Source organism: Micromys minutus, assembly GCF_963924665.1.
Source record: "Micromys minutus genome assembly, chromosome: 9".
Lineage (NCBI taxonomy): Eukaryota > Metazoa > Chordata > Mammalia > Rodentia > Muridae > Micromys > Micromys minutus.
In genome coordinates, this window is record NC_137978.1 from 45,214,422 (window position 1) to 45,238,833 (window position 24,412).

General features: G+C 52.0%; 1 protein-coding gene across 1 annotated transcript; it reads left to right on the forward strand.

Moving 5' to 3' along the window:
* The first annotated feature begins 1,419 nt into the window (after positions 1-1,419).
* Positions 1,420-22,641, forward strand: LAPTM5 (lysosomal protein transmembrane 5). Its single transcript, XM_080921964.1, has 8 exons — positions 1,420-1,524; positions 13,832-13,925; positions 14,336-14,412; positions 16,203-16,328; positions 16,975-17,097; positions 18,149-18,244; positions 19,480-19,572; positions 21,561-22,641. The coding sequence occupies exons 1-8, from the start codon at positions 1,438-1,440 to the stop codon at positions 21,648-21,650; spliced, it is 786 nt and encodes a 261-aa protein (XP_080778090.1). The 5' UTR covers positions 1,420-1,437; the 3' UTR covers positions 21,651-22,641.
* Positions 22,642-24,412: the final 1,771 nt, after the last annotated feature.

The window sequence follows — 24,412 nt, forward strand, 5'->3', positions numbered from 1 at the left end:
TCCATTGCTCAACATGTCTGATTTTGTTGCCCTGACAGCACAGCCCTTTTCAAGATGAGGATGCTGAGGGCCATTTATAAACTTTCCTGGGGCAAAAAAAAATGATGAGCTGCTATGGTGTCCAATCCAAACTCCACGTTGTCAGTGGAGGTGGGGCTTAATGGCTCCTGCCCTGATGTTTGTTTGGGGCTTCCCACAGCTCTGAAGCAAGGACTTCTGGTCCCTTCCTCTATTACAGCGTGGGTCATTTATCATCTGAGATGTCAGGGAGGAGTCTCAAACTTACTAATTCCAACGTTTCCTAGGGAGTGAGGAAGAATGGGCAATCCTAGTTTTCAGTTTCACGGGACCCCACAAAGCAGGTTTGGTCAGGGGTCTCCCAGATTACGTCCGGGTTTACAGACTGCAAGAGAAAGAGCTTATTACAGGGCCTGGTCCATTCTCGTGCCTATGGCTTCCCATGGTGACAATTCTCTCCTTCAGAGTCCAGAATGAGGAGGAGGTGGAAATGTGTGTGAAGCCCAGCTTCAGGGAGGGCTGACAGGGCAAAGGTTCTCAAGCTTCCTGTTGCTGCTACCCTTTAATACAGTTCCTCATGTTGTGGTGACTCCCAATCATAAATTTATTCTTGTTGCTACATCATACCTGTAATTTTGCTGCTGTTAGGGGTTGTGATGTAAATATCTGATATCCAGGATTTTCGATCTGTGACCCCCGTGAGAGGGCGGTTGACCCCTGAACAGGTGATGATCCACAGGTTGAGAATTACTGCTCTAGAGTCAGTTGGCCTCTGTTCTAGTCCCCACTCCTTTTGAGACTAACTGGTGACTGCAGGCAAGGAATGGCTTGATCCTGAGAGGCAGGCAGAGCTCTATAAGTTCGAGGCCAGCCTGCTCTACTGAGTGAGTTCTAGGACAGCCAGGACTATACGAAGAAACCCTGTGTCCCCAAACCGAACCAAACCAAAACAACAGTCCCTCCCTGGAACAGCCCAGGTGAGGAGCAGAGGGGCTTAGCCTCTAGGGTCTCAAGGAGCAGTTGATTGACAGCTGCTGTTTTTACGACCAGGCAGATCTGGGTTTGAATCCTGCCATTAGAACTACCGTTTCATTGGTATCTTATTCTTTTTCTAGAAAAGGGCTTCTGAAAGTAGTGTTCAGCATCCAGGAAGCAGAGTACCTATAAATGTGTAGCCCAGCCCTGGTGAAGCATTGGAGCCTCAGTTGGGCTCCCTGATGTCAACTGTGACCCCACCCCCCACTTCTCTCCCCACCGCAGCTGTTACACCTCAGACTTACAGACCTGGCCCCTACCCTCTGAGGGCAAGGCGGAAGTGAGGCAGAAGCCTGTGGCTTCCTCTTTTTTTTTTTTTTTTTTTTGCCCTTCTGTGGGCCCAAGACTCCTTACTCAGAGCCTCAGAAGAGGGTACAGCGCACCATGGCCTCCTGTGCAGTGCCAGTCAGGCAGACATGCTGTTGTTTCAACGTCCGAGTTGCTACCATAGCCCTGGCCATCTACCATATAGTAAGTATTGGGGTGTTTGAAGCATTTGGGGTGTGTGTATGTGTGTGTATGTGTGTATGTGTGTGTGTGTGTGTGTGTGTGTGTGTATGTGTGTGTATGTGTGTGTGTGTATGTGTGTTTATGTATGTGTGTGTGTATGTATGTGTATGTACGTGTGTGTGTGTATGTATGTGTGTGTGTGTATGATGACATACTTAGACCTTCCAGCTGGGGGATTGCTACCAATTACTTGTCTGTGGGACCCCAGACAAACCCTCTGCTACTCTGGGACTCAGTATTTCCCTGTGAAGTTGACCACCATAGCGTCCCTAAGGTTGTAAGTATGCAAAGGGAAAGGCAGGCTGGCAATGGGGAGGAGTGCAGGCTGGGGTTGCTCCAGGATGCCAGCCCCTCCCCCCAACACCTGCGTGTAGGGCTATCTGAGTCCTATCCTAGCCTGGGGTCTGGGGTTACGCTTTTGGACTTCTAGTGGGAACCTGGGAACACTTCCTCTCAGCTCACAGCTCAGCCGAGCCATTGCCTTCTTCAGGGACAGCTCAAGTTTTGTGCAGCCAGCATGTCACAGTAGCTGTCATTGTCACCGTGTGACCCCAGGTCCAGTCAGAGTCCCCAGGGATAAGGTTCTCCCTTTGGAGTGGCCCAAGGTTGGAATCTCTGTTCTCTTGTGCTGGGATTTACCCCTCATCCCCACCCCTGGCCACACTTAACTCCCTGAGGCCCAAACATTTTCTGGCTTCAGTGACTCAGACAGAACCTGTGGCTAACAGCTCTCCTGGAAGAGCTTCCTCAAAATCAACCTAAATCCGTAGGCTGCTGCGCAGAGCCTGGTGACATCTGCTTCCGGCCACAGGCAGTGTGGCCAGGCAGTGGTACAAACCAACTCTGTCCTTAAGCTCTTCCGTGTGCCACCCTGTCCCCCACCCCATTTCTAGCCTTTGCTGTGAAGTCTTGCTTAACCTCTCTGAGCCTGTTTCTTTAGATGAGAAAACAAAGCTGAGGAGGATAAGAGCTACGTGTCAGGTGGCTGTGTGGGTGAAGTTGATATCTATAACATGAGGGACATGTACAACATGGTCCCGTGCCTTTTCGTGAGTGTGTCCTGACCCACCTGTCCACCGAGAGCAGGGGTTCTCAACCCTTCTAACGCCGCAACCCCTTAATACAGTGCCTCACATTGTGGTGACTCCCCAACCGTAACATGAGTTTCGTTGCTACTTCATAACTGTAATTTTACTATTGTTATGAATTGTAACGTAAATGTATTTTTAGAGATAGAGCCACCAAAAGGGTCCAGACACGCAGGTTGAGAACCAGTGATCTAGGGCCTGACATGATCTAGGGGGGATTAGAGTTTGTCCCACACAGCCTCAGCCAATCCAGGAGCTTAGGGGGGCGGCGGCACTCTGTCTCGGCATAAAGTCTTTCAGCATTCTGGGAAGATGTGACAAGGGTCCTTCTGCCACCCCTGCCTGAGCCAGCTGTTTGAGCTCCTGTGCAAGCCCGACTTGGGGCTTGCTTCCCTATCTAAAGTGGAGACTCTGGGCCCTGGATGGGAGTTTTGAACTCGGATGTTTGCAGTGTACTGGGTGGGGGGAGGTCACTAAGTGGCTTCAGTGGGGTCGAGGGGTTTGCAGTTGCTGGGACCCTTGCTCCATCTGCTCTGGTAGCTCAGTTCCTGCCTTTCAGAGAAGCGCCTCCCTCTCTGATTGTCTGGCGTCTCAGGATATCGTAAATATATTAAAAAGTAAATAAACCCAGCAGGGCTGTATCATGCAACCGTTGTGATTTCTTCTTATTCATGTGGTCCAAGTACCTCAGCTGTCGATGCTTCAGTGATGTCCTGTTTCCATAGAGATCCAGGAGACTGTGGGTCAAGTGATCAGGGAAGGCTTCCTGGAAGGAGTGTCACAGGTGGGGATGCTGTAGTGTGGGAGGGGGAGTTTGCATGAGGAGCCAGTGTGCTGAGGTGAGGTGTGCCTGGTTCTGGAGCCCCACTGAGACGGTTGGGGAGGGGACGGTGAGGAGCACTTTGTGTAAAGTTGAGCCTTTGAGTCCTTTCTCTTGTGTTCCACTGTTATTTGGGGGTGGGGTCATTCTTTGTGTCATAAAAGCAGGTCACCTCCTAGCCACCGTCCAAGTCCCTAGGTGTGGGCCATGACTATGCAGTCTGCAAAGCTACTGCTTGGTATGTGAGCCATTCAGAGCCATGGAATGTTTTAGGCCACAGGGTAGGGGAATAAGGACAGAGAAGCCCAGAAGTCAGATACCCATCCCAGAGACAGACACTCTTCCTACCCTCTTGGCCAGAGGTTCCTTTTTCCTTCCCACAAAAAAAAAAAAAAAAAAAAAAAAAAAAAAAAAAGCTGGGTGGCTTTCCTTTGGCGTAGCAGCTGGGTGGCAGGTGCACCAACAGGACCTCAAACATCTGGGTAGAAAAGGAGAAGCCATCACCAGATGTACCAGTCGCTCATGTTACCGTCATCTGGAGCCAGCCATGGGTGACATCTCTGTACGCTGAGAGCTATTTGTACACTTGTCCCCTGTGGGGAGGAATAAATTGGGCCATTGACGCCCGAGATGGGGCCACGCTTCATGGAACTGTAGGGTGCAGTTACAGGAAGACCCTACCTGGCCTATAGGTTTGTGCTCTGATGCTCCAGGCTCAAGACTTGCCTTGGGCACCGGGGAATGAGAGCACAGTCCCCCCAGGTGGCCTCTTGCGTCTTCCTTGTGTTCTAAGTTGGTGGCAGAAAATAAGGAAGGGCCATTGGCAGTCCCTTTAGTAGAGAAACCCCTGGGCTCTCTCCTGCTATGTTCTTGTGTCTATTCCTGCTGTTGGGGTGGGTTGTGGGGCTGGTGGTACCTGCAGTGACCAGAGAAACCTATGCAGACTCTAGCTGTGGAAGGGAAGAGCAAACATCAGAGAGAGAATGGGGCTGGTGTGATGAACAGGCCGTCATTAGCCGGGGACTGTGAAAGGTCTATTTTTCCCTTGCTTTTCTGTATTTGCCTTTTCTTTCATTTCTTTGAGACCAGGTCTTGCTACGCAGCCCAAGCTGGCTTAGAATTCAATCTCCTGCTTCAGACTCCCCACGCTGTGTTTACAGGTGCCCACCAGCACCCTATTCACGGGATATTTCTCCCCTCTCTTCCCCCTCTTTTCTTTACTATGATACTAGGAAGGGTGGGACCTAGGGCCTAGGAGTACCAGGAAAATCCACCAGCACCCCCCAAGCCCTCTTTTTATTTTGACACAGTGTCAGCTAAGTTGCTCAGGCTGGCCTGGAACTTGTGTGCAATCCTGTTTGGCCTTCTTCAGAGCCTCTAGATCACAGGCCTGCCCCACTAGGCTCAGCACACACACAACTTTCTAAAGTAAACATTTTGGTTTTCAGGATAGTTTCTGACTTAGAGGAAACTGCAGAGTCAGTGCAGAGAGCTCTCCATGTCCCTCTCCTGTCCCAGGTCAGTGGGGCACACCTGTGACAACTGCCTGTCAGGACCTACAGACTGCTTTCTCTTTCTGTCCATATCCTTTTTCTGTTTCACAGTCTGGGGCCTGTCACACTGGGTGCCATCCTTCCTGGGTTGTTGTGGGCAGCAGCGGGCTCTGCTCTGAGGAGTTCTGCTGGTTATTTGGTTGATGGCCTGTCACAAAGGAGAGGGGGGCTCCTTCGCATGACAATCAGCATGCCGGAAGCTTGGCTTAGGAGGGTGGTGCTACATCAACCATCAACACATGCTGTGTAAGGGGCTTATTGGTGTATCTGCCATCAATTCACAGATATACATTGTGCATGGCTGAAAGCCGGGCAGCTCTGTCCTGTTGACAGAGCACTGCTTTGTACACAGAAAACCAGATGGTGGTTTCTGTGTACAAAATTATCAATGCACGTAGACAGTCGGGGAAGGGGCAACGGGACTCCTAGGCCTTGGCTGGGGTGCCTTGCCTGTCGGAGAGGTACCTCTCCTTCCTCAGTGCTCTGGGATTCATTTCTCTTTCTTGGGATCTTCAGGAAAGCATCTTCCAGGAAATCTGTCTGACTTGCTTGCCTCAGAACTCCAGGTCTCCCTCCTCCTTTAACTTCATGTTGTGGCCAGTGATTGGACATATGTCACTCACTGAGAACATGGCCTTGAGCACACGGGTGTCTATCTTTGCTGTCTGAGCCTCAAGTTTTCCAGCCACTAATGGAGGCCAGTGGTCTCTGTGCCAAGGGTGATTCTTTTGAGATTCTGAGCTTGGTAGTTCTTGGTGATATCGGTGTGTGTGTGTGGGGGGGGTTAGCTGGCCATGTGACCAACCACAGAGGTCAGTCCCCTTTTGAAAGCTCAAGTGCTCAACAGAGATCTAAAAATCAGTTCCATTGTTTCCTTGGGAAAGTCTCAGCTAAGGCCTGAGGACCTGGCACCTTCTTCTCTAATATCCTGGGCTGGACAGAGGCAGGATCTGGCCACCTCTGTGTGTCCTTCCTGCCGTGGAGAGGCCAGCAGGGTTAGGCTAGGGTCCTCGTCCCTCTTCAGTACCATTTAGGGCATCTTGCTTGCGGGTCCCTCTGTTGTGAGAGAGCCATGACCAGGGAGGCACCCAGCACTTCTATGCCAGAGGGTAGAAAGAAGCTGCATTGAGTCAGGGATGGTTTCTGCCAGGCCAAAGCTTCTCTGCCAGTGCTGGGGCACCGTGACCAAGAAACAAGGCTTTTGTCCTCAGCCCACAGCCGTGGTCCAGGACAAGGGGTTGGTTCTGGGCTTGAGTCCCCTGGGAGTCTCATCTGCCTTAAGCGGGGGCTCAGAACTTCAGGAAAGTACCCAGTGATACCTGGCTCTAAGACTATCCCCAGAACAGAACTTCGAGCTCCTCCTATTCCCTGGAGAGTCCGTGTGTCCAGTGTGAGCTCCCCACCTCCCATAGCAGCTGCCTCCACACTCTCAATTCTACAGAAGAGGAAACTGAGGCACAGGGAAGCCAAACAGGGCTGCTGAGAGGACAGGCCATGTGGCTTGTGATAGATGAAGAACACAAAGCCTGGGTTCCTGATCCAGATGGAGGCTGGGGCCCAGCGGTGTTCCTGGAGCTGTCACACCCAGCAGCCATATTCTTAGATGCAGGACACACATGACAACTTTCAATTTCGGCATCACCTGCACCCAATAGAGCCTGCGTCTGAGGGCCGAGGGGAGGGTGTGAGGGAGGGCATGCCAGCATTCAGAGAGGACTTGGTATGTAGTAGGTGCCTAATAACTGTGGCTATCATAACTCCCAGTGATGTTATTGCTGCTGCTTGCTCTGGGAATGGTTTGATGAAAAGCATGCAGTTGCCACCTCAAAAGGTCTCAACATGGTATCAAGTGTCTGGCATTTTTTTTATTTTATAGAAACAGTATAAAGAAAGTCCCAAGTCAACAGACTTTTCAAACGCACTGGTGGACACACTAGGTTACAAGCCAAGCAGAAATGTCTCTGCCACGGATGCTTATCTGGGACATTTTTAGTCTTTGGGTTGGTGGAGGTTTGGGTCTGTTAGCACATTCTGAAAGGATTTATTGATAGTCACAAAGATGTTAGGTTAAAGACGTCTTTAATAAATGTCCATTTAGGGGCTGAAGATAACCTACAATATTTGGACCTGCAACATCCCAACTCCTCACAATCATCAAATCCTTTTGACCCAACTCGTAGTTTGATGTGTTGTATTTAGTGTTTTAAGGGGGTGTAGGCTTTTTTTTTCTTTCTTTCTGGTAACATCAGTTAACTAGATAAACAGGAAGTGGTGCTGTGAGGAATTGCTTGGGGTGGACATACAGGAAGTTGAAGATGAGCAACCAGGTCATGGGTTGAGCCTGGAGAACAGTTTCTCATGATTGTGAACAAAGAGAGACTACTTGGTGAACCTTCCCAGGACATGTCTGTCATTCTGTCTGTCCTGTGGCTTGGCATTTCCCTGGCTCCTGTGTTCTCTGTCTCCTGTCTTCCCTTCTGGTGGCAGTCTTGCTGGGGAGGGGACCTCCAGATGGCTAGCACTGGCCATCAATGCTCTAGGTACAGCATGTCCTGAGCCGCTGGTGGCAAACTGTGTCAAGTGTCATCTATGATGTCTGCTGCTCTGGGGGGAAGGGGTGGACAAGGGACGTGTGGGGGAAAAGGGCTTTGTGTGTGCTCTGACTTCTCCTGGAGGGTCATTGCCTGACATGCCCACCACCGTGTTCCCAGCCTGTCCCACACCCTCTCCAGTCACTAACAGGAACTGGGCGTGTGGGGGTGGGGTGGGGAGGAGGAGCTCGCTGTGTGATTGGATGACTTCCAATCCTGTTTATAAGAGGGACACCTCCATTTCCTGGGTGAGGGCTCACACTTTGTCCTTCTCTTGGGGCATCTGCTATGACTGAGCACCTTTAGAGAGACTTTCCCTTCTTCTAAGACCTCTTCTCTGAGCCCCGGTTCCCCTGAGCCTCCCTAGATCCTGCACGCTGCATCTCGGTGCTCTGCCTTACAGGCTGGTGCAGCAGTTGGCCTCTTGAGTTATCAGTGCCGAACCCTGGCATATATCAGGTGGCAACTGATCTCTAATGACTTCAATATTAAAAACCTGTTAGCTCATAACTCACTCCCAGAGACAGAAGATAGCCCATTCCCAAATTATGGCCAGTTCTCACCGAGTAACTGTCCCCTGAGATTTTCCTACAGCCACTACCCTGTCTCGTGACTTCCTTGACTCTGCACTGGAGCTTGGAGTTCCCAAGAGCAGTGTCTTCACAGCCTCAGACTCCTGAAATTCATCCCTAGCCCCTGTCCCCCCAGACCCCACATTGCTGCACAGGGTCTTACAGTGGGAGCCTCTCCGTCTTCCCTGAGAGGCAAGACAGTGCTTGGGTGGCTTCAGTTGCAGAGTTGCAGCTTTTGGTAGCTCGTGTTTCTTGTTCAAACACATGCGCTCCAGTGGAATCAGCCCACCTTTTTTGGGGTCACCATTCTTTGTGGTAGATAGATGTCTCCTCAGTTTCTCCTCACAATGATTCTCTGAGGTGAGAAGATTCTGCTCTTTCCTTAATATTGGGGAAACTGAGGCGCAGAGAGGTCTATGTGGAGTGGTGCGGGCCACACAGGGCACTTGTTGGGGTATAGTGGGCTTCTCTCTTATTTTCTTTCGTCTTTTCCTATTTTTTCTCATTTCTCTTTGTCTATCCCTCCATCTCTCCCTCCTTCCCTCTCGCTACTCCCCTCCCTCCCTCCATTTCCCTTCCTCCCTCTGTTCCCCCTCTTCCCCCTCCCCCCCCATTCTTTTGTTTTTATCTTAGAGACAGGGTCTCATGTAGAGGTGGGCACCACTGCACCAGGGCCTCTGAGCCCCTACACAGCGTCCAGGCAGTGGGGAGGGATGGCTGGGGTGGGGTGTGGAGGGACCAGCCACTGGGGAAAAGCCAGCTCAGGTGACTCTGGCACAGGCAGGGAGCAGGCTGGGTGCAGTGGAGCGCGCAGGCAGGATGAGGGTGATGTGGTAGCATAAAGAGGCTGGGGATATGCTCTGGGGGTGTGACCTCACCCAGCCACCCTATAAAATGTGACAGGAAGCAGGGGAGGGGAGCTTCCTCTGGCTGATGACATTTTTGTCTCTCTCTGTGACCTCCCAGATGCCTTGATCTGCCAGGGTGTACAGTTGACACCTAGGGTCACAGGAGGGATTAATAGCTCCCATAAAGGCCTAGAGTTTTGCAGTCTCTCCAGGTTCCAGGTCACCCAGCGGGACGCAGGGCAGGGTGTGGGTGGTGTCAAGGACTCATTGTTGGTGAGGACAGGCTGGGGCACGACTCTCAAGCTCATCTTGAAGGGTTGCTAGGAGACATCCCGTTTCCCTTCTCTCCCTCTGATGAGTAGTTTATATGGTGGCTCCTGAGGTACCTCGGTGGGATTAACGGCTGCTGACGCAGGACCAGGAAGCACCGGGGCTTAGAACACAGCTTTGCCTGTAATGGATCTCCCGGGAGAGCCCCAGAAAATGGGTTTACAGATGGAAAGGGAGGATGGCCTTAAGCAGTTGTTCTCAACTGTTTTTAAATCAGTTTTTTTTTTCCTGTGTACGGCGTTTGGTCTGTGTGCACGTCTGTGCCCGTGCAGAGGTCAGAAGAGGGAACCGAGTCCCCTGGAACTGGGAATGTAGACAGTTGTGAGCATCCATGAGGATGCTGGACTTGTGCTCTTAAGCACTGAGCCATCTCTCCAGCCCCACTGTTTGGGAACTCTTGATGCTTACCTGGTGGAAAGCTTCAAAAAGAATCTGAGGTGGGGAACTCCTCTTCCTCTCAGGTCCCCATACGTCCCCGTTCTGTCCTGCCTTTGCACACAGAGTGGGGCTGCTCTCTGTGACCACCCTCACTGTGACCTCATGGCAACTGAATGTCATCGCCCCAACATCTTTCACGCGGGTCGTCAGTGTCAGCGCAGCACGTCCATCACAGCCACCGCAGCTGTTACTTCCTGCCTCCCAGCATGCCACTGGTGTTTCCTCCATCACCTGCCCCAGTGCCTGTCACCTACGCCAGGCCAACTTGAAAATGGTGTAGCCCCTTTCCATCACCATGTCTGTCACTGGCAGCCTGATACCTCCTCCTCACACCACCACGTCTGTCTCCAGCCGTTCTCCCTCACACTCTCATGTTCCCCCTCAGTCCTGCTCAAGCGGAACACCGGCTCTGTGTCCTGCGTGCCCTGTGACCCTGCAGTAACCTTGGAGGGGGCCTTCGTCTTCATTCCAAAGCCCAGAGAGGTCAACGGCTAACTCAGGGTGCAGAGCTTGCAGCCACAAAATGTCACCCGCATGCCCGTCTAGAGAGAGGATGCTGGGGGTGGAGACAGGCTCAACAGCATCTGTCTCCACCGTAGAGAGGACTGCACAGTCCCAGGGACACTGCCAGCCTCTCACCTGCAGCCAGGTAGGGCCCAGGGTCAGTGAGAGGAGACGCTAGGTCTGGAAATCCCCCTTTCTGTCCCTCTGTCCTTTCATGGCTGCCCTGAAAGAGCTGATTGCTTCTCTGGAGCTGAGATGCTTACTGAGGCATGGGGCCATGGCCGAGCACTGTGTCTTCTGAGAAGCTGTGCAGATGGAGGCTTTGTGGGTGGAAGGCCCTGCTCTGTGCAGCAATCCTGCTGCATGGCCCTCACATACTCAACAGTGCCCGTCTGTTGGTGAAAATTGAGGCATGGGAGGGGCCAGGGTGAAGCCAGCGTCTCAGATGACACAGTCAGGAAGAAAGCCTGTGGGTCTCCAGAGTCTGCCATTCTGAGAGCCAGGGGCTCTGGATAGTTCCCAGGGAGGAGGCAGGTGGCTGTGGACAGAGTCACCAACCCTGAGAGGAGCCCTGCGGTTGGGGACAGAGGTTTGAGGTTAAGCTTCTTCCTCTCTGTCCCTATTGCTGGGTTATAGACAGTCTCATTATGTCCTTTTTTGCCGGGCTATGGACAATTGCAGGCCAGACTTGTGTTCAGGTCTCAGCACACAGTGGGGCCAGTAATGTCAGGAGTTGATGTTCCTTCTCTTGGGGACACAAGGTGGTGGGCTCTGAGGACACCTCCTTCCGGCTAACTCTTAGGTTGCCTTCCTGTGTGACTTTAGGCTGGTATCTGCCCTCTCTGAGCTCCAGACTCTCATATGAGGACAGACTCACCCCTCCTCCAGCCCCCCAGCAACATCTTGAGAAGAGATCCAAGGTGACAGCAAGCTGCTCAGAAGAAATCCCCCTTCCCCCGCCTCGCAGTGAGGAAACACTTTGGGCCTAACACTGCTCGGCCCTGCTGCCAGGATCAGGGAGGGCCCTTTGCCGACCCTCTGGAGGATTTTATAAGGGAGGGTGAAGGAGCAGCCTCAGCAGGGCCAGGAGGCCAAAGGCACAGGGAGCAGCCAGAGGGTGAAGACCAATAACTAGCTTGGTAAAAGTTTCTAGAGAACCCGGGGCTGCTGGGAGGCCATGGGCAAGCTCCAGGACCTCCGAGTCTCATTCTCCTGGTCTATGGAAGGGTCAGCGAGTAAAGACCGACCTTGTCCGGGCCCCTTTTTTGGTACTTCCCAGGCCACTGGCCACTCGCTACAGTTGTTGCTGGGATGGGAATGGCGGTGTCCCTCAGAGTACAGGGCCAGGGTGAGGAGACTGTGGAGTTAGGGATTAGGAGGAGCCATGGTCCCCAAGGTGGAGTAACAGTTAGGGTGACCCAGTGAGGATGCACTATACAGATATTTGTTTATTCATTTTGAATAAACAAATGGGTTTTATGTAGCCCAGGATGGACTCAAACTTACTATATGGCTTAGGGTAGATGATCTGCCTCTACTTCTCAGGAAGTGGGGTTACAATATCCTGTACCACACATAATTTGTGGGGTGCTGGAGACCAAAGCAGGATGCTTTGCATGCTAGGCAAAGACGTCTGCCGTGCCCCAGCCCCAGGCTGAGGGACCCTAGCGTTTGTACTGCCTCTTCTCTGGAAGGTCTTGGCATGAGTTTACAATGTCTTTAGCACACTGAACAGAACACAGGGATGTAGACATATTCCAAAGCTTCCCTGGTGTGTGGCCACAGCGTTACTCCTTATGGGGTCTGGACGAGCAGACGCGGCTCAGGGTGTTTGGAGGTGGCACATTGCCAGGACAGCACTGTAGATTTGGGTACTGCCTTGCTCTTGCCTTGGTGTGTGACCTCAGGCAAGCCTTCTAATCTGTCTGAACGTCTGAAAGGAACAGAGAGAGCTTACAATACAAGTACACCCAGGACTCATCTGGCGGCTGAACGTTGATGTTGTCTCTTTTGAGCCACCTGGCAGGTGTGGGCTTGGGCGTGGGGGGAGGGGCTACAGCCCTTTCGAAGCCCCTCCCTCATCTCCTCCCACCCTATGAACCAATCCTGCTGTCCCTTCCGGCAGCTGCCACCATTTTTCATGAAGCAGAGCCTTCAAATCCCTTCCCATCAGGCAGAGGAGCAGCTACAGGAGGAGCCAACAGGGAACTTGCCCAAGGCAGGCTCTGGCCTCAGCTCCTGCCAGGCCCTTCTCTGAGGCTGCCTCCTGCCTGCATCCTGCCGTTGCCTTTTTACTGATGGGCAAATTCAGAGAGTTGAAGTGACTTTCTCAAGGACATACAGCAATCTGGACCCAAATCCCGGAGCCAGTCTCTCCAGCCATTTCCTGTGCCACCCCTCTTTCTGACTTTTAAACTTGGGGTTCAAAATAACAGATTGAGATCCGTATCTAAGCTAAATACCAAAAGACCAAAACTAATGAGCCAACCAACCACCCAGGGTTTGGAAAGGGAAACAGATGAAGGAGGTCTGGCTGCCTGTCTGTCCACTCAGTGTGTCCTGCGTGGGTAGATCACTTCTGGAGAACTGAGTGTGTTGTAGTGGGGAAGAGGCACAGAATTTCTGGAAAGACACAGACAGGCGGTTGTGTGGTGTGGGGATCTTTTGGAAGATGACTGTGGTGTGGATAAAATGCAATTCTTAACAGTCTTTGTAACTTTGGCAGCTGGGACACCCAATACTTAGACCTGTCAGAATCATCTCTTCTCTGTCTTGCATGGTAAGGGCCCCCAAGTGACAGGTTGCACGCATGCATGCATGCATTCATTCATTCATTCATGCATGCATGCATGCATTCATTCATTCATTCATTCATTCATTCAATGCAACAGCTACACCAGTAAGCGAGACCCAGACCTCCTTGCTGGAGCCAGCAGATCAGGTCATACCTGCTTCTCCCTGTTCAGACTGAGCTTTCATACTGCCATGTGCTTTAGCCAGTCATTCTGTCTGGCCCCCCATGGCTCTTTTATAGCTGGAAGAGTAGGGATTCTGGAGTTGTGGGTGACTGGGACTGGCTCACCCAGGGCCTGGGGCTCTACAGTGCATCCTAGACCTGTACTGATGGTTCATAAACTTGGAACTCCATAATGCTTGGGTTATGATGACCAAGGTCCTATGTCAGCCAGAGACTGTTCTGGGGGTACAGAGGAGGGGTGCAGTCAGGTACCTGATCTTCAGCAGTGGGAGGCACAGTGCCCCTCCGAGTCTCTACTGTGACTTCTTAGGTACAGGGGGTGCCTAAGGTAGCTTTGGTATGAACCCTATTTACAGATGAGAAAACTGAGGAATGGAGAAGTCAGGTCAGTTGTCTGAAGTCACATAGCAGAGAAGAGGAAGGGTCAGCATGAAGCATCCAAACACCATATAATTTACCCAGGAGGCCCGCTGACTGGGCAAACTGGCACTCCAGCCCTACCTCGTTTGGACGGTGGCCGGGCTCACAGATGCTCTTTCTCTCCTAGGTCATGAGTGTCCTGTTGTTCATTGAGCATGTGTTGGAGGTGGCCCGCGGTAAAGTCTCCTGCAGGTTCTCCAAGATGCCATACCTCAGGATAGGTATGTCTGGGCACAGTGGTGGTTGGGAGGGGAGCTGTAGGCAGTGAATGATTGGGTATATGGATTGGGGTCTCTGGTCCTGCCGGTTCCACTGGTCTGCTGTGCACCCCTGAATCTTTAGGAGCCTTTGCATTTCACATGCAAATGAGGCTCTCCGGCTTGTGCCAGGGGCTTTCTCAGGTTCTGAAGCTCAGATGGAAGTTCGCTATATTGGCCTCTCGACACTGCCTTGTCCACCAGTGTCTCTCTCTGCCAGTCACAGCCCTCCTGTGGGTGAGGAGGGCCAGCCTACTACCCAGGTCTGGTCCCAGGCTTCACTATTCACACTCAAGGTCCCACAGTAGCAGTTCCCAGAGCCTGGTCCCTGGAACCCACTCTGGCTTTGCCTCAGTCTCTGCCCTGCCTTGCAGCTGACCTGCTTTCCAGCTTCCTGCTCCTTGGAGTGCTCTTCATCATCAGCATCAGCCTGCTGTTCGGCGTGGTCAAGGTGAGGTCCATGCAGGGGTGGAGGGGCCAGGAGCAAACACCTTCCGGTTGTCCTGAGCACCCCATGGATCTTCATGTGTTCATTTTGGGGGGGAGATGCTGTTCTCCTATGGCACTCCATAATCTTCTGGGCTATAAGGGGAGCTTTGGAGTGGTGGGGTGCTCACAGGAGACCTGCATTCTGTGGACTATGAGTAGGGCTAGGAGCTTTGAGATAAAAGGGAAAAGGGGGCAATAGTATGGGGTCCAGGGAGAGGCACAGTACTGGGCTTATCCTGGGGACAGAAATTCCAATTGCCCCGCCCCCACTGCAGTGGGACATTCGCTCATGAAACCCTGAGAAGGTGAGGCTGAGCTAAGAAAGGCAGACAGGCCCAGAGAGAGTTGGGATGATCTGGGGGGGGGGGGGACAGGGAGATTAGTCACCCTGTCACTCTACTTCCTACAAAAGAAGAGCCATTTGCACCACAGGGAGGTAGGTAGGTTGGCCACTTGGAGAGTCCTGCCCTGAAGATGATGGGGATGCTGGTTGGGTAGAGAAGAGAAGGCTTAATGCTGGCCTGGAGTGTCACTCCCTGCCCACCGTTGCTGTATCTGGGAGCCTCTCTCCCCCACCAGGGTGTGTCCTCACTGTGTGCTGTGGCTGTGGGGCTGCTGCAGAAATCCAGTGCCCAGCTAAAAAGGCAGAGCAGTGAGTTCCTAAATGCTCAGACAAGGTGTCTTGGTCACCTCTGAATGGCTTAGATAACCATGAGACACCCCCTTCCAGGACACTACCTCTTCTGTGACTTTGTCCCCAATGGAGGCACATGTGCATGGGTGTTGGATTCCCACTGAGGAAGAGGGACACTTACTGATTTCCTGTGGTCTCTTCCCATGTCCTGTCACATCTGGCTTTGACCACCTGGAGGAAGGACAGGCTCCTCTCCCTGGCCTTTACTTGCTGGTGCCTCCACCTCTGGCCCTGTGCTCAGTCTCCTCAACTATCAAATTCTGGATCTAGCTGGGTGCCGCCTTCTAGGCTGTCCTCTCCCGTCCCCTTCTCTGAAGAGTGAGCTCTGTAGTGTGGATGTCATGGTCTGCCTTGTGGGCTCTTCCCTCAGAGACTGTCATTCAGTTTTCACTGCTGGGGTGAAAATGCACAAGTGAATCATCTAGAAGAAAGGTTCGCTTTGGCACCCAGAGTGCACCCCGGGTGACCTGTAACCACACCCCTTAGTTCACATCATTTTTCCATTTTATCATCTTGTGACCCTCTTGCTGAGCTCAATTGGCAGAGGGCTTGCCCAGAATGCACAAGGTTCAGTCCTCAGAATTGCACAAACAGGGTGGGGTGGAGTGGCCAAGTCACCCTGTCTAAGTCTTTAGGGACTTGCTGCTCTGCCTTTTTAGCTGGACACTGAATTTCTGCAGCATCCTCTGGAGGTGGAGGCAGGGGACTTAGCAGTTCAGGGTCATACTTGGCTACACAGGGAGTTTGAGGCCAGCCTAGAATACATGAGATCCTGTCTTGAAAAAACCACAAGATGGACAGACAGACAGGTAAACAAACGGAAAACGTAGCAGAACCCCTGTGTATGGACCTGTTCCCTGGTGCCTTCTGAGATACCTGGATGCCCCTCTCCCCAGAGGGCCCCTCACAGGAAGGCATGTGGATCTGGGTAGGCCCCAGACACTGATCTGGTAGCATCAGTGATAGCCAGGGTGGAAACAGGATGCACGGGGACAGGGATAGCACAGTGGAGTGTTGGCACGTCAGGGACACTCTGACAGGGTGGACTTGCCTTCTAGAACCGGGAGAAGTACCTGATACCCTTCCTGTCCCTTCAAATCATGGACTTCCTACTGTGCCTGCTCACACTGTTGAGTTCCTACATCGAATTGCCAGCCTACCTGAAGCTTGCCCGGCCCCGGTCTGTGAGTACCCATGTGCATGGCTTGATCTGGGTCCCATCATCCCTGCAAGCACCCTCAGGCTCTCTCTGCATGTTGCGCCTGTCGGTGAACCTCACGGGTAAGCCTTAGGACCAAATGAGGAAGGCGAGGGGTTGGAACCCAGCCCGTAACTCTACCTTAGGGTAGCAGCCCCTGCCCCAGATGAGAGTAATGACTCCAGGTTTCAGAGCCTGGTAAGATGACTACTTATACCGGGCATGAGTGGGTTACCCAGGGAGAACGGTGGGCTGCCTTTTCAGGCCTCAACCTTAATTTGATTCCTTCTTTGGAATTGGGTAAGACGAAGATGATGTCAAACCCAAGGCTTGAAGATCATGCACTAAGGAAAATCGTGGTGGCCTTAGCCGGTCACAGTACACACAGCCCTGTCACAGTTGCATTTCACAGTCCCCTGACTCTGGTCCTTGAAGGGCAGGGATGCTGGAAAGTTGGGGCGCTGGGGAGTTAGAAGACCCCTGTTGTGTCCCCAGCTCTGCAGAGACACTGATATGAGCATCTTATGTTTCTTTCACTAAGGGACGGCTGGTGGCTTGGATGGAGTCTTTCAAGGGAGGGCCACTCAGTGCCCTGCTTGTAGGACTTCATGCTTCCTCTTGTTTCTCCTTAGGGTCCTTCCAAGGTCCCCCTGATGACACTGAGGCTGCTGGACTTCTGTCTGAGCATCCTGACCCTGTGCAGCTCCTACATGGAAGTGCCCACCTACCTTAACTTCAAGTCCATGAACCACATGGTGAGTCTTGGTGGAGGACCAGGTCACACCCTGGCTGTGTGACCTAGGGCATGTCCCCCATGCTGGGTGAGTCCTGGTTGGAGGCTGGGTTTCTGGGGAGGAAGACTCAGGGGTGAGTGATGGATTGGGGAGTAACTGTCAGGGAGAAACTTCTAGGGTCAAAGGGTTCGGCCATGATGAGCATCATAGCATCCTGCCCTGGAAAATGCATTACAGGAAGGGCATCAGGTGTCCACTGCTGTTTAACTCGCTATCACCAAGCATGGTGGCTTAAAGTGACCAGGTCCTGTCACAGTTCCGAGGGCCAGGGACCTCAGGGTAGCTTGCTAGGTGGGTCAGTTGCTGGCTTAGCATGGCAACTAGGAAGGGGGTGCGAGTGACCCGCTCCCCCAGGGATCCTTGCAACAGCGTTTGTACCTTGCTTACCCAGTTCCTCATGGTGGAGACCTTATGTACGACGGCCAGAGTGTCCTCAGGGCATGGCTGCTGGCTTTCCTCAGCGGTTGGATTGGGAGGGAGTAAAGGAGGCACCAAGAATGAAATATTCATTCTGGCCTCTGGCTGGCTGCTTCTGAAAGCTCAGTCCCTGAGTGAGTCTGGCCTGTCCTCCGGGGAAGAGGCCAGAAGGGGAGCCAGTTGTGGATGGTGTTTTCCAGTAATGCCAGCACTTTCCAGGTGTCAGAGGTCTTAGAGGACTTGATGGCTCCTAGCAGCCAAAGCCTTCCCAGACTGGGAGGGAACTACACTCGTTTCCCCCTGGGGCTCCTGAATTGGGAGTTGCCAAGGTGGAATATTATGTGAGTGTGTGTCTGTGTGTATGTGTGTGTGTGTGTGTGTGTGTGTGTGTGTGTGTGTTTGAGTGTGCATGAGTGTGTGTGCACATATGTGTTCATGTCTGCTTGTATGTGTATGTGCATGTGAGAGACATAAGTAGAGGTGGGAAGGAGAAGGCAGGAGGTGGGGAGAGAGAGGGAGGAAGACCCTGTGACCCTGGTGGGGAGATTAGAACCCCCCAGGGCTGAGGCACTGATGAGTTCCTATATCATTGCAGAATTACCTCCCAACCCAGGAGAGCATGCCACACAGCCAGTTCATCAACGTGACACTCATCTTCTCGGTGGCCTTTATCACCGTGCTCATCCTGAAGGTGAGTGGGCCCCGCACCCTCACGGTTCTGTGCCATGGTTAAGGCTGTGTAGTGAGTGTCTCAGGCTTCTCCACACTGGACCATGAGGAGGCAGGCTGAGGTGTGCTCGTGGTCCCCTCCAGCTTCTAACCTCCCTAGTTCTCCTGCCTCGCTTCCTCTGATGTGGCTTGGCATCCTCGGCGACCTTCTTCTTAGAGGCTGTGGGTCTGTGAAGGCACGTCTGGACCCAGCATGGAGCTTCTTGTGACACTGGCTCCATGTGATATCTGGGGTTAGGTGTCAGCCCTGTGGCCTGAGACTACACACACCGTTCTGTAATCCTAAAAAAAAAAAAAAAAAAGGAAAAACCCAACCAACCAAGCAAACAAACAACCCTCTCCAAACACAGGGTATTAGGGGGTTTTGTTTTGTTTTTGAGACAGGGTCTTATGTAGTCCAGGCTGACTTTGAACTCCTAATCCTCCTGCCTCTACTTCCCAAGTGCTGGAGAGTCTTAGGGTTTTACTGATGTGAACAGTAAACATGAATCATGACCAAGACAGCTCTTATAAAGACAGCATTTAATTGGGGCTGGCTGACAGGTTCAGAGGTTCAGTCCATTATCATCAGGGCGGGAACATGGCAGCATCCAGGCAGGCATGGTGCAGGAGGAGCCGAGAGTTCTATGTCTTCATCTGAAGGCTGCTAGTGAAAGACTGGCTCTCAGGTGGTTAGGAGGAGGGTCTCATTGATCACCGACACAATGACACACTTTCTCCAACAAAGCCACACCTACTCCAACTCCTCACCTCCTAATACTGTCACTCCCTGGGCCAAGCATATTCAAACCACCACATGGGGTCACAGGGGTGTGTCTCCTTGCTCAGTTCAGAGGTAGTTTTGAGGACGATTTTCCCTACCATTGAGTTGGCGTCCTTTGGATAGTGAGCTCCCTGTCACTCGGGGTGGCTGAGTAGGGTATACCTCGCTGTGTCCAGAGAGGCTGGAGGCCAGATCAGAAGCTGCAAGAGCATTTGCTGCAGGTCGCTATGGGCATCAGTGAAGATGCTCTCTGCAGCACGCCAAGCTGGCACGTGAGGAAGAGGGGTGGGTGGGGTCTGGACTGCTGCCGGGTGCTGCCTATTGGGATGAGGGAGTGCTGGCTCCCCGCAGGCATCAAACACGTAGCCAGAGCCTCTCAGGCAAGAGCAGGAGAATGGTCAGAGTGTACGTAGACTCAACAGGCTCTCTTCCAGGTCTACATGTTCAACTGTGTGTGGACATGCCACAGATTCATCAAGTACATGAATTCGGCCATGGAGAACAGCAGCTCCAAGATGTTCCTCAAGGTGAGCCTGACGGAGGGTCAATTGCCAGGGCTATCACTCTCTTACTGTGCTGCTTGGGGGCAGTTCCTTTCCTTCTCTGAGCCTCAGCACTTTTTTTTTAATATAATATTTTTAGTGATTGGCAATATTGTATGAGATTGGGCATCTTATAAACGCCACATCTCCCATTCCTCCCAAGTCCATTCTCCCATCACTGTGACCCCCCTCCCCCCGCAAAAATACACCAGGTACAATTTATGCTTCCCACACACTCACTGGAGCATGGTCAAACTCACAGCAGGTCTCAGTACTTCTAAGAAGATTGTTGGATGAGAAGAAATGGGAACAATATCAGCCACGATAGTCTAAAATTCCATCTGTCTGTCTGTCTGTCTGTCTGTCTGCCTGCCTGCCTATCTATCTATCTATCTATCTATCTATCTATCTATCTATATATCTATCCACACATCTACCCATCTTCCACCTATCCATCTACCCATTATCCATTCTTCTATTCATTTTATCCATCTATCCACCTATTTATCCATCATCCATCCACTCACCTACCCATTTATAACCCATCATCTAACCATTATCCACCCATCCATCTATCATCCAACCACTACCCATCCATCCATCATTCATCCATCATCATCATCCATCCACTCATCATCTATCCATCATTTATCCATCTATCTACTCACCATCCACCCATCCATCCATCTATTCATCATTTATCATCCAACCATTATCTAACCATCCATCCATCCATCCGTCCATCCTTTCATCCATTCATCCATCCATCCATCCATCCACCCATCCATCCATCTATTCATCATTTATCATCCAACCATTATCTAACCATCCATCCATTCGTCCATCCATCCATCCTTCCATCCATCCATCCATCCATCCATCCATCCATCCATCCATCCATCCACTTATCCATTCATAATCAATATATCCATCATTTATAACCCATCCATTTATTCACCATCCATCATGAATCCATCTATCCACCACCCACCCACCCATCCATTCATCACCTATATCACTTGCCATCCTTCCTCCTTCCTTTACTGCCTCTCATTCCTTTGGTTTTGTACCTGATCTTAGAGGGTAGAGAACATCAAGATGCCACTTCTGTCTTAGGGCCGTGCACAATCCCAGCTGCTTGAGACATGTTTACACTGCCATATGAAACACAGGGACCTTGAACATGGAGCTGTCACACAAGTGATTCAGGGAATGCTTCCTGTGGGAGGTGGCCTCTGGTAGGGGGACAGGAGAGTGTGTCTGGAAGCAGCTGACTGAGAAGTGATAGGAACATTGCAGCTGGGCCCAGTGTTGGGAGCTCACTTTGAACTTCATTAGTTGAGCCATTTTTGGTAAAAAGGAGCAGATACTTTTCGCCTGTTGATGTAAGTTCCAAGGAGGGGTTAGTAGCCCATAGTACACAAAAGTCCACTGTAGGTGTAGCTGTGTCCTGACCTTGGATTTGACCTCTATCTCTTGACTCTCCTCTCCTCTCTCCTGGCTCCAATTTCAGGTAGACCTTTGGTCTATGGTCTATGGTCCTATGTCCTCAAAATAGCTGTAGGAGCCCATGGGCCAACATCATACCTTTTTGGTCATGCCTGCAGAAAGAGCAGTATATCTGATTGGACCATCTAGGGTCTAATGACTTCCCCCACTCTGAGGACTCTAGCCAGGAGGATAGAATTTGACTTTGAGGAGCTCTTCCCAGGTTATGTGTCTACCCCATGGATGGGAGAAATGGGGGCAGTTCTTTGGAGAGCATCTGGATCAAGTATATTCATCAAATCCTTGGACGTTGGGGTCAAAGGGCCAAGGCAGGTGCATCCTCTGTGGGGAATAAGAAGCAAAACCAGGTCCCACAGGCATGGAAGCCACTGTCACATCGTAGATGTGGGGGATGCTCTTTGTACCTCAGGTTAGACCAATGGTTCTTCTCGATGGTGCTCAGCTCTCTTCTCTGTCTCCCCCAGGTGGCTCTGCCGTCCTATGAGGAAGCCTTGTCTCTGCCCACTAAGACTCCAGAGGGGGACCCTGCGCCACCCCCATACTCAGAAGTGTGATTCCCACCAGGCTTTCAGCCCTTGGGCTGGGAGAGGCGGAACTTCCTCCTCCTGCTTCTTCACTTTGGTGGTTGCTGTGGCCTACTACAGGACAATCTGCTTGTGTACCCCCCTCACTGTCCTCTCCTCTTGGGGACCCCTCACTCACAACTGAATCACCCTGGCTAAATGATCCTTTGCAGCACAGAATACTCAACCTAGCAGCTCATCTTGTCTCCACCAGCAACGGTATTTCTTTAGAAACACAGTCATGGCAAATTAGGGTGAGTCTGGTCAACAGCTTGAACTGCTTAGCCGGGTAGCCAACACTCACGGGGCAGCAGTAAGGGGATCCGGCCGAGCAACAATTTCTGGTGTCAGTCTATACTCAGCCATCAGGTTCCAGGGTGGGTCATGATCCTGATGCCCATTTGCCATTCCCGAGTACCCACAAAAGTGTACAAATAAAACGATTCCTTCAAATAGAGTGCTTAAATAGCAATTCAACCAACCGCTGTCGTCAGGAATCACGATAAACTCGAGCAAGAAACTGAGGTGTCAAACAGGAGGAAAAGAAAAAGAAATGGAGTTCCTCCCATAGTTCACTGCAGGGCACACACCATGGACACCCAGCCTCTGCTTGAGTTTCTCTAGCATCTGGAGGCTGGGAAGTCCAACATCCCCTCCCCAACCCCGCAGCTGCCCTGACCGTTTTGCTCAGCATGAAAAAAAAAAAAAAGATTGCTTCTGTTTTAAACGATCCCCTTCTCACGAGTCACCACTTTGATGACATGCTTGTCCTCATCTTCAGTCAATTGTTCTCCGTGGCCACACACTGGTGAGGTCCCTGTGGGCAGCTGTCTGTCACTATGACTGCCTAGTTGGGGCAAGCTATCCCACGGGGTGTGAAGAGCATGCTAGAGTTTTGTGTCCCATGGTGGCAAGCAAGGCGGGTCATTCCATGCCCCTCTGCTGGCTTTCCCATCATTCTGGGTTGCTAGGGGTTGCTAGGGATCTACACCTGCTTGAGGCAAAGATGGGGCTGCAGGGCTGAGAGGGCAGAGAGAAGTTTCTATTGTACCCGTGTCATTGCTTGTGTGTGACTTGGAAGAAGGGCCAGTAAAGCAGCTGCAAGCTTTGCTCTGCCTCTTGTGGTTCTTGACAGGTGATGTAGGGACGGAGGACCTACCTCTGTCCTCCAGTCTCCATTACTTCAGTACATGTCTGTCTGTCCCCCGGGGCCTGGCCAGCTTGTCAGTGTCACCTCCTGAAGCTGTTTCTGACCGCAGGTCGCTATGTGAACATCCCCACATCTCCCAGTGCAGGGCAAACTCTGTTGACAAGGAGAAAGATAGCTTCTAGCCAGGGCTTGCTGTGGATACTGAGGACACACAGGGTGAGGCTGGGAGACAGATCCATAAACTGTTGACATCAGCCAGAGTTGTGGGAGAAAGTCTACGACCTCAGGGTCCCGAGGATCAAGTGTCTTAGGGGGCATTTCACCAAGCAGAGTAAAGGACAGACAGGTCGTGCTAAGTAAAGCCTGGTCCAGGCCAAAGTTGTGAATGCACAGGACGACCGTGGTGGGGGAGGGGATGGACTCAGTGTTCTGTCAGCCAAAAGGAGGAAGGCGTGCCCCCTGCCCCCCCGCACAGCAGGGCTCTGCTTGCTCATCCTGGCCGATGTCATCATGAAGAGCACACCTTGAACAAAGATGGACGTGAGCAACAGAAATCGTAGTGAACGCATCATGTCCAGTCTTCCCGAAGGTGGCCCTGATGGTTCTTAGCGCTCACCCCAGAGGGAAAAGTCCAGGGGAGTTGGGCTTCAGGTCTGGCTGAATCCAAGGCTGACGTTTGTCCCTCATCATGTCTCTTTGTCTTTCTCTCCTGCCTCCCTTTCCAGAACTGCTGAGCAGCTGAGGACCTATCTGGAAGGGACTTCATGAGACAGCTAGGGTAGTTTGAGCCAGGATCTGTCACCAAGAGAGACCAGTGGCCTGATGTGGTGTCACACTTGGGGGCTGAAGCCTTAGGATCCCAAGTTATTTAGGCTAGCCAGAGCAACATAGTGGAAATGCCAAGTGCTGAGGGCAGTGCTGTGTAGCCCTGGCTGTCCTGGAACTCACTCTGTAGACCAGGCTGGCCTTGAACTCAGAGACCCACCTGCCTCTGCCTCCCAAGTGCTGGAGTTAAAGGTGTGCACCATGCCTCTAGTTGCTTTTTCAGTCAGACCCCAAGCAAATGGTAACATGCGACTCTAACACCAAGAGAAAAGGAGCACCAGAGACACCAAGTGACTTTCCTAAGACTGCACAGCACTCCGGTTAGATGAAAGCCTTTTCCAGTCCCAAGTGAGGGTTGTTGGGATGGGTTAGGGCCTCAGCCTGTGTGAGAGACCTCAGGAAGACCCTCTCACTCTGACCCCAGGCAGCCACAGCAGGAAGAGGATGGGAGCAAGATTAGCAGTCACAGTAGAGAGGACTGACTTTGCATCATATCACCATAGGAACAAACGGCCTAACAGTGGGTCTCAAGGACCAGGAGGTGTCTGGGTGTACTGCCTGCCTCCCCACTCCCTGTCTCCAGTGCTGGCCTGGAGCCTTGGTGCTGAGCTGTGTAGTGGGATTGTGCCCTGTGGTCAGGCGGCGGGGAGGGGGCATTCTAGGGACAGGAAATAGCTGGGTTTTAGGGGGAAGTCCATGTGGCCAGCCAAGCCAAGCGAGTTGTGGTCTCCTGGGCCGCCCGTGTAGGGGCTTCTCAATGCTCTACTTGAGGCTCAGA